The sequence below is a fragment of the Gossypium raimondii genome, chromosome 6 (genome assembly GCF_025698545.1).
Source record: "Gossypium raimondii isolate GPD5lz chromosome 6, ASM2569854v1, whole genome shotgun sequence".
NCBI classification, from domain to species: domain Eukaryota; kingdom Viridiplantae; phylum Streptophyta; class Magnoliopsida; order Malvales; family Malvaceae; genus Gossypium; species Gossypium raimondii.
The window spans coordinates 57,802,876-57,813,649 of NC_068570.1; the positions used below are offsets into that span (position 1 = coordinate 57,802,876).

General features: G+C 31.6%; 1 protein-coding gene across 1 annotated transcript; it reads right to left on the reverse strand.

Annotated features, from left to right (window-relative positions):
• Nucleotides 1-249: 249 nt before the first annotated feature.
• Nucleotides 250-1,892, reverse strand: LOC105774470 (probable WRKY transcription factor 40). The gene is made up of 4 exons (XM_012596972.2): nt 1,527-1,892; nt 1,112-1,432; nt 834-950; nt 250-740 (listed from the first exon to the last, which is right to left on the reverse strand). Exons 1-4 carry the CDS (start codon nt 1,719-1,721, stop codon nt 393-395), a joined length of 981 nt encoding a protein of 326 aa, XP_012452426.1. The 5' UTR covers nt 1,722-1,892; the 3' UTR covers nt 250-392.
• Nucleotides 1,893-10,774: the final 8,882 nt, after the last annotated feature.

Here is a 10,774-nt window from a genome sequence, read left to right on the forward strand (position 1 = left end):
AAAAAGATAAGTTGATCATTTTGTTAAAAATTATATCTATTTTTACGTTAAAATTTGTTTCAGACGTTAGAATAAGGTATATAACACGCCAATTTTTACCATAAAATGGATAAAATTTTGACCAGTTAATTTATTTTTTCGGTGAAGAGAACAAAATGAGATCTGATTTCTAATATAAAGATTTAATCAGAAATTGATTGATGTTTGAAACTGAAAATCAAAGAAATATATACAAGAAGCTGATGATGCTTGTACAGAATCCAAATCCCATTTTTTTTTCATTTTTTGCAAGGTTGTATTTACAAATTATAACATTCTAAATGCAAAGATTTAATTATAATATAAGCTTATAAAAATCATAGAATAAAACCCTCTCTTTTAATATATATATCTCAATTGGAATTTGTTGAAAACATTCTTCCTGAAATAGCAGCTGCCAGTGCTGCAGTGAAATTAGGGTCTTTAGTTAAAGAAGATGCCATATGTTCCACCAAATATTGCGTAGCTTCTGGTGAATCCAGTTTTGGCTTTGAGTTTCTAGCTTCATCACTTGACTTGATTGAATTGGTGAGGTCTAGAGTAATGGTTGGACCTGATGACTTAACCGGAGTCGAACCAACAGGGACCGAACCAAGGCGGCTCGAACCCGATGTTGCCTCGATTTGAGAAGGGGGAAGATGATTATGTTCACCTTCATATGTTGCAACTAGAACTGATTGATCATCGACACTTCTTTGCACCTGAAATCATCAATAAAATTAATTGGGGTCAAAAACAGAATACTTTACAAGTTTGATAGGGATTGGATTTGGGTTGGGGTTTGGCTAGCTTACCTTCTTTTTAACAGGGCAACTTGGTGCAAAAGAACACTTGAAATAAGCTCTTGGACAGGGATTATCCCTGGTGACTTTTTGCCCGTATTTCCTCCATTGATATCCATCCTTTACAACCTGAAAGAAAAAAAAAAAAACCAAGATGAGCTATTGTACTTAGAATAATCATACAGTGAAGTTTGGCATACCAAATGTATCTTATATTAGTATACCACATCCGATTTTTAACAGTTAAAATATATGTATAGAGGTTAATTTTATGTGAAAAGAAATCTTACAAGGCTGGTATCAGATAGTTCAGTCCTGACATAAGCTCTTGAAATTTTGGCTTTGATGATTTCTTCTCTAGGTTTCTTACATGATTCTTCTTCATCAGTTGAACTACTCTCTGAATTCCCAATGATATTCCCATTGTTGTTGTTGCTGGTTTCTGATTTTCTTTTCTTTGTAGGACTAAGTTCTTTCTCAGTATTCTTGTTCATCAAGTCCACTAACTGGCTTTGCAATGCATTATAGCTCTCACACATTGCTTTTAACATCTCAGTTAGCTTCTTATTTTCTGCATTTACACGGTTCAGTTCCTCCACTAAAGCACCACTCTGCAAACATAAAAAGAAAAACCATTATCAAATCATACCCATGGAGGGTTCCATAATATATACATATATATATATATATAAGTAGGTAACTTACCTCTTCTTTGACTGAAAGTTTCCTTCCAAATACAATTAAGCTGTTGCTGGTATTAGGATGACTTACAGGAGTTTCAAGTTGAAGGGACTTTGTTGAAGAAGCATTAAGATCCAGTGAATCAACCCATGAAGAAGAAGAAGAATTCATAGCTTTTTTTTCAATCTTTAAGCAAAGACCCAGATCTAATATATTCATAAAAAAGCTGAAACTTTCCTGGAATTGACCAAGTATGAAGAAGAAGATGAAGAATCAAATGATGAATATATATAGAAAGAACGAAGAAAGAGGGAAGGGAAACTGGGTGGAAATAGAGCAATAAAGGAGGGTCAGAGGAGGTTGGCATGTGCTTTTTTGTAAAAAGGGGTAAGAGTATTAACTAATAACTCTTTGTTTATTTATATAGAAGTGAGTAGTAATAGGGACAACGTGCTTATATACATAAAATAGATTAAATTGTGCTATTAGCCCCTGTATTATGCATATAGTTTTGAATTTAGTTTTCGTACTTTAAATTGATATTTTTAGGGATTTTGAAATTTCAGTACTAACCAAGTTTATTAAGTTCTGTAATTTCCAAAATCTTATGCGTATAATATCATGTATTATGTAGCGAATATATATTTTATTTAGTCGTTTCTACATTAAGATTGAAAATTTAAAATTTTAAAATTAGGGACTAAGAATGTTGAAATTAAGTGAAGATAGACTAAATCTATTTATTTTTAAAAAAATATTAATTAGGAATATTTTCTAAACTATTTATATAAATAAACAAAAGAAAATAGATGAGATGGAGTAATTCATTGTCGGTTAGGTTTGAAAAGGTGAACAAATTATAGGTTTTGACGAAGCACACCATAAAAGTAATGAAACCTTGGGTGCTGTTTGGTTTATGTTTTTCATTACAGAAGTTCATTGTTGACCAATTTGTCTTTAGATTAAAACATAAATCTGTCTTTGTCTATTACTCTATTTTTTTGTTTTTGTACATGCAATATTTATATCAATAATATTAATGAAATTGAATGGAATAGATGGGGTTTTGCTTTCTTGTCAAGTCTTAGAAACAAAAATGGAAAATTCCAACAAGTAGACTACCATATATATTTTATGTATAATTATGGTAATGTTTTTTATTTGTTTTGGGATTTAGGTTTTAAATTCATTTGCACATTCATTTTTAAAAAAAAGAAAAGAAACGGGTTCGAAGGCTATTACCTCAAAATTAACAAGAGTCGAAAATTACAAAGTTACGGATATCACGAGAATAATTCATGTCAGTTCAAAAGTAACCAATTACATAAAAAATCAGCAACTCTATTACAGTTACGATCCACCCAATTGACCTCAGCTTTAGTAAACAACTCAATCAATTTCCTCGCCTCCTTGATGCGAAAACCAAACACCGTAATATCCTCCCGATGCTTGCAAACGCGATTAACAGTACTAGCACATTTCGAAAATGACTATGTAAAGATTGAAAGACCTAGCGAGCATCCAGCTCCGCCCATTCGAGGCTCATAAATTCATTTGTACATTCATATGTGAGAGAGAAAGGGTGGAATTTTCTATTCACTAAATCAATATTCCATTTGCATACCAAAAAGTAATCGGAAGAAGTAACATGAGATTTTTTCCCCATGAATCTGGATTGAGTTTGAATTTAAAAGTCATCAATATCAAAAAAGCATTACATAATTAGCATCTAAATTCGAACAGAAAATTAGACTTAGATTACTTACTTCCAAAGGTGACATTAGAGGCGACAGGTAGGTTCTTAATCCTCTTAAAATTACTTATTAAATTTTTAGTTGTTAAGGTTGTTGGGATATATTAATTAATAAAGTAAGGAAATAGATCTCCTTGGCAATTGACTTTGCACATGAATTCCACATGATAGTATAATATTAATAATTTATTATACGTTCATTTGATCTCTGCCTTAATTAATTAATGTTTTAGGTGATTTAGCACAAATAAAAATTAAAATAATGGTATTGTACCTATCATTTATGTTATGATGATGTAAAGAGCTGAGTTCATATATACACTGAAGACTCATTCAATTCCATCATGTATAAAAAAATTGCATGAATCAAATTCTCAATAGACTTATCCAAAAGCTGAAGTTGCAATCATATCATATGGTATGCTTTAGAGGATGAAATTGAAAAGGAGAGCAAATTTAATTGATTAGGATTTAGGAGCAAAGTTGGTAATTAAGCATGGTTGAGGATAAATCCAAAAATAATAGTCGCGTGTGTTTGAAAACTAATTTTCTAATTGACCCTTTCTGTCAAATCTAGAATGTAGGTTTGGGTATTGCTTATTGCTTATATATCAACCAATTTGGACTTTATCCTAGGTAATTATTCCTTTCACATTTTAGCAAGACGACAAAAATCACTTGAACAAAAAGTCACCCAATTAGGTCTCTTTCTATTCGCCATTTCATTTGTAATTTCGGTTAAAAGTGAATATACTTTTGTTGATAGTAGGTGGAGGGAGTGATTCTCATGTCGAGTGGTTGGAGATGAACATGGTGTTTAGAGGTTGAAAGCATCTTTCTAGTTCTACGTTAACTTGCAATTGATCTTATTAATTAACAAAGTAAAAATATAAAATGAGCAGAAAAGTTGATCACGTAGTTTGGAAACTTCTTACATTTGTGAGGGCTATTTAATTTCAACTTATTCAACAAATTGTAACCTCAATTCTTATATGTTAAATACATCACTATCCCTATTAAGACTCCTCATTGAAGGCATAGTTACAAACTGAAAAAGAAAAAAACATTTTATTTGCAACAATTTTGTACTAAAATGATTTCCTTACAATGAGCAAGTTAAGTGCTTTCAATCTCATATATGAATAAGAAACAAACCATCTTTTTTTGATTTCTTAATGTATCTACTGGGGCGAGCTCAGTAACTAATTCTCCGCATTCTGTAGGCCAATTAAGGGAGTAGATGCTGGCCATAAGTTTTAAAGCTGCTCCATACTTAGGCCAAGGATCGAATCCTCGACCACTGGTTAAGGTTGGAGAAACAAACCATGAGTTTTTAATCTGAGCTCTTGCACCTCGTCCGGTTGTAACTCAGAAGATTGCCTGGTCATTTTTCAATGCAACTCCAACCACGAGATGTCCAAAACCCAAATGATCACAACAGTCCCCGGAAAAATCTATATTGCTGGTAACACGTCATTCAACTTAATAATTCCTCCTACGACTCATTACGCAGATTGAGAAAAGCATCCCGAAACAGAAGTAACCACAAAGAACAAGGAGAACCTAGTCAATTATGAAAGTTTCAAGAAAAAGCAAGGCAAAAATCGACACCAAATTATTTTTTGTAACCAAAGGAAAATTGAAGAAAGAAATCAAAGAAAACTTCTTGATTGCAAATAACGTGAGAAACAAAGAGAAAAAAATAGAAAAAAAAATTTGGGGAAAGAAAAGAGAGAAAACAAATGGTATTGGACAGTTGAGTGGGTGAGTAGATTGGGGAGGAGTTCAAAACAAAAATAATTTTCCACTTAACATATGTAGGGATTCAAACACAAGACCAAAGGGTAAGCTGACACCTTACCATTGAACCAACAGGCTCATTTTAATATTAATTGAGCAAAAATAATATATAAATGAAGTGTTCAAAGGTAGGGATTTAGGAAAAAATAGCAAAAATTAAAAAAAAATGATTCAAACCCAAAACCTTACACACACAGCACATCACCTATCCATCAAACCAATTTAACACACTTAACATAGTTTCACAATTCAATTCTTTTAACCTGATTTTCGGGACGCGACAATAAAAAATATAGAATCATAGCAAAAGTCAAGAGCAACTTAAGTACAAGCTCGACCAAACCAAAAGAATAAGATCCAAAACTGGTAAGAATATCATCATCAACAACACCCAAATCAAACTCAAAGTCCATAATACTCCCCTTAACTCTCTAACTCGACTCATTCTCCCTCTTTGTTGCACAAAAAGATGCAAAGGCTTAAAAGATTATGAGCAAGAAAATTAGTATTATATCAGAGAACACATGTATTTAGCCTGCTCAAGAGCTTCATTTTGCTTTCTTTAAATGTTGAAGTTACATGTCAATATAAGACAACTCTTCATCAAGATGTTCTATAAGCTTTCTATGCCATTCTCATAGAACCCACTTTTATGGATATTCCCCTCATTTATAATACCTTTCTCAGCCATGATCTTTATCCTTTTAACACATGCTAGATTAAGAAATCTTGGCTTCCTTTGCTTAAGCTCAGGCTTAACAACTTCAATAGCTTCCTTTGAGATTTCAAGTATTCTAACAACTTTCATCTTATTATTTCTTTTATTGGCTAAGGAAGGAGCACTTGGCTTTTTTGAACGATGCTTTGCAACACGTAGTACCAATTTAGCAAATTGCACATTTTCTCCATCATCAGAGTCATCATCAACATCAACTATGGTAGGAGTTTTCCTCTTTCTTTCAACTATTTTCTTCTTTAGAACTTGGGAAAAGGTTCTTACCCTTTACCAACTTTTTTCCTTTTTAGCATGTTTTGATTTGATCTCTTTTGTTACAAATGCTTTGGTTCTTCTTCGAAATGCAAAGCTAGTTGCAATTGAGGTAAACTACCTCAAGCTCTTTAGGTTCATCATCATTACCTAATTGGTTTTCCTTGGTCGTTTGTGGCAAAAACTTTTTCAACAAATTTTTGGGCATTATGATCAAATTTAGAAGGACCTTTAGAAGTTTTTTGTTGGGTGATAGTATTAATCAGTTGCTCAAGCTGGGTATCTTGATCAAGATAGGGAGTTTCAACTAACAAATGGTTAATTTTTTCCATTATTTTATCATTTTCTCATAGGATACTTCCTTGATTCCTTCAAAATTCCCAATAGTCTCAATAGCAATTGTATTTTTAGAGGTAGAACAAAAAGGAACTTCGATAATATCATCAACAGAAGGGTCTTGTCGAGTATAAATATTACTTTCTTATGCACTGCCTTACTGAATTGCAATTGGCAATATAGTTGGCTATAGTTATTTTACTAGTTGCTCGAGTTTCTACTTGAGGTATACTAGTAGAAGGTCTTTCACCACTTTCTTTGGTTCTTCTAACTAGATGTTCGAAAAAAAGAGACCTTGATGAAGATTTCTTAAATTTTGAAGCTAAAAGGTAAGAATCAAAGAGAATTTTCTTTCTTTATGGTTACTAAGTTGGTTTAAAGGGTTCAATAAAAATTAAAACTCATTCTCACATCTTAAATGCAAAAAAAAAAAAAAAAATCGTTGAAGTTTTTCCATTTAAAATAAGGAAAGAGAATTTTTGGTGCAAAAATAACCTTTCAAAATAAAAATAAGGAACCAAAAATTTATCAAAAAAGATATAACACAAAAAAATACTTAGGATTGAAGTTTTGGTGTTGCTACTTGGGTACCGAGTTAAACTCTACACACCCTATTATCATTCTTCAAGTTCTCAAACTTAGAAACTTCAAGTCTCTTAGTTAACAAGTTTGCTAGTTGATTCTCAGTAGAAACATGCTTTTATTGTAACAACATGATTTTCAATGGTACCGAAAAAGACAGTTTTAGAATCTTGTTTTTGTAAACTGGGTCTGTAAATATTAAATATGAATATTTATGGAGTTGTTACAAAAGTATATTAATGTTTAGTCCATCAAATTTGTCAATTAATTACTTAATTAAGGTGCAAAGACTAAATTGTAAAAGTCTTATTGCTATAGGTTTTAAATTGGCCAAGGATTTAGGGATTTAAATTGCAATTAGACAAAGATACAAAATGGTAATTAAACCATTTTTAATAAGGGTTAATGGATGGTGATGATATTTCCACTAAAAATGTTTAATGGTTTGCTTATGTTAATTAATTATGCTTTAGTTAATTAAACCAAATTAATTAATTACTAATCCTACTATATAAGTTAAAATAATGAAAATATATCATCTTTTTCATTCGTCTTCTTCTTCTTGCAGAAAATTGAAAGAAAGAAAACCCTTTGAAGCTTTTGACATTGGTCCTTCAACTGGTAAGCAAATTCAAGTCATTTTCTTGCAATTCTTATGTTTTTGAGGTCATTGGAGCTTGATTTAGCTAGCCCATGTACCAATTTATAAAAAATTTAAAGTTTTTAAACGTTTCCATTGTTTATTTCTTGAAGAATTTGGTATGAAATTGATAGATTTTAAGCTTAGATTATGAAAATGACTAAATTATAACATTTAATTGTTAGTTCGTACATAGGGACTAAAGTGAATAAAAGGTAATTTTTTGTAAAATTTTGGTATAAATAGAAAGTAGAGGGTCCCTAATGAATGTTTTTGAAGTTAGATTTTAAATTGAGGCTAAAATTGAAAGCTATGACTATTTCAATTCAAGAACTAAATTGAATAAAATGTAAAACTTTAGGGGTATAAAAATGAAATTATATAGGTTCATTCATATTATGCCATAATATGAAACTATTTGGTATTGATAGATTGTATAAAATAATTGTTTAGATCAAGAATTAGACAAAAGCAGAAGCTAAAACTGTCGATTAATCCCTAAAGAATCAACTTGTTGACATTTTGATAAGGTAAATTCATATGGTATTTGTTAACTTAGGTTTTTATGTATTTGAATTGTATGTGTGTGTGTGCGCGTGTGTGTGGTTATGATTTGGTAAGATCAAGCTAGAATTGGACTAAATTGAAATGTGATGTTTATATGTGTAAAAGATGCTTGTATGAACTTGGTAAATGTTAAGATACGATTGGCATGCCAATAGGGTGTTGTGCATGCTTGTACGGGATTGATTATAGATGTTATTGAGGTACAACATTTGTTGTGGATTCTCAAATATTTGTTACATAGGTCTAGCTCAGACGAGTAACCTGATGTGTCATTATAAAAGTTTAGCTCAGACGGGTAACCTAAAAATATATATATATTCAGCTCGGATGAGCAACTAGTGTGGTGTAGATACCTATGTATTCGAGTTCGTTTACTAAGGTTCATCGAGAAAAATGTTCTATATGAAATTGAGAGATTTAAATGGGATGAAATAAACTCAATATACAAATGGCAAGCTATAGAATGAATTGAACATGAAAAATTGATTGAGGGGATGCCTTTAATATGCTTGTGATGGTATAATTCCTTGATTGAATATGTACTTGAGATTAGTTACCTAAAGAGATATGAATTGGAATAATAAATGTTTGTGTTATTATATGATTTTGATTGTAAGCATATGCTCACAATATTGGTGTTTTTGATTTTCATGTCTAGCCAAATGTTGTGCCAAGTTAAATAACTTAGAAATGTTAGTAAGAATAAGTTTTGTTCAATATCTATGAACTTACTAAGCATTCTATATGCCTACCTCGTTTGTTTTCCCTTTACCTTTTAGATTGTCACCTTGAGGAATTCATCAAGCTAGATCATCTCAAAGTTCACACTATCACCGAATCGGTAGTTATATGATCATTTTGAGTCTAGGTTTGTGGCATGTATATAAGTGTCTTGGTGTAGTCCTTAATGTATAAAAAAGTCTTGATGAGTTGAAAATGATAGTGAATATGGCATATGATGATTTGAATGTTTGATGCTTTTGGGAAGTTGAATTGTAAACCTATTTAAATTTGGTATGCTTAAATTGGTAGGATAGGGTAAGTAGAATGGTTAAATTGATGCTTAATTGAAAATGGTATGTTTGATTGTCATGCTTGAAATATGTGTTGGTGTATGGTTGATTTGGTTCATGTTTAAGGCCTAAAAGCCATTAATGTGTACAATGTACATAAATACATGTAATTGAAATGAAATGGCATGTTTCAAGATGGTATGGCATAGGTAAGGGTTGGTATTTGAATGGCTAATTGTTATATCTTAGTATCATTAGGGTTGTTTGAGTTTAATTGATGATTAAGTGCTGAATGCCTTGTTAAGAGGTTGGATTGAATGTTTGAACTTGTTTGGCATGATTTGACAAGTTTTAAATCTAGTAGAAGTAGTGATTAGTTGAACATGTTGAATGGTTATGGTTAGAAACTTTGGCATAAGTGTACCAAATTGTGCATTTTTGCCAAAAACAGGGGCCACATCCCCACAACCAACCTCTCTCATTGCAACGCTAGTTGACAGAGAGTGACGTCACAATGTTGAATAGCATGACATCGTTACGTGACTTACTGTTTTGGCGATGTCACGATGTGGAAGTGATGATGTCACGACTTCAGCATTGAATTTTAAAAACTTTGTAATTTGGTCATATTTCATACTCAGGTTGACAAAAGAGCTTTTGTAAGCTCAATGAAGACCCAAAAATGAATTTTTAACATAAATTGAATGTGGTTTACACTTAATTGCTTGTGTGAATGGCTATTTATTGCATATATGACTATATTAGCTCTGGCAACAAATGTGACACTCTATAACTTAGACCTGACGATCGAGTCAAGTGATGGGTATTACATCTATTCAATGGTTTCATTCTCTACTATTTAACTTATGAAGTGATTCTTTTTTTTTAAATGTGCTTCTTTGAATAAAGTACTTGGTTCCTTAAGATGTTTATAGCATTGGATTTGTCACAATAGATAAATACAACTAGTAGTGAAATTCCAAAATCTTCAAGCATTTGTCTAATCCATAATAGCTATACTAACTTCCAATAGATATATACTCAGCTTCAGCTATTGATAATGAGATCAAAGATTACTTCTTTCTTGACTAAGAAACCAAATTTGTTCCAAAATAAAAACACTCTCTAAATGTGTTTTTCTTGTCATCTACATTTTTGCCCAATTAGCATCACTGGAACTAACCACACTTATGTTGGTATCCTTATAAACCCAAATACCAAGGTTCAATGTCCCATTATATTTTGAATTATCTTCAAGCATGCTCATTTTGAACTCATACTACACTATTTTCATAAAACCTTCTTTGGCTTGCTGGGATGTTAAGCCAAATATAATATCATATACATATATCTGAGCTATTGTAATAGCATCCTTCTGTTTCTATATGAAAAAGGTTTTTTCCACATTTCCTCTCATTTATTGTTTGAGTAAAAACTTTGAGAGTCTATCATACAATGCCATTGGGGCCTACTTCAGGCCATATAATGCCTTAGTGAGTTTATAAACATAGTTAGGATGTTTTGGTTTTCAAATCCTTTGGACTACTCCACATACATGTCTTCATTTATGAAACCATTCAAGAACGCATTTTT

Coding starts and splice junctions, on each gene's coding strand:
- LOC105774470 (XM_012596972.2), bottom strand. CDS start 1,721: ATGAATATATTAGATCTGGGTCTTTGCTTAAAGATTGAAAAAAAAGCT. Junction 951..1,111: donor AACTATCTGATACCAGCCTT/GTAAGATTTCTT, acceptor TTTTTCTTTCAG/GTTGTAAAGGATGGATATCA. Junction 741..833: donor GTTGCCCTGTTAAAAAGAAG/GTAAGCTAGCCA, acceptor TGATGATTTCAG/GTGCAAAGAAGTGTCGATGA.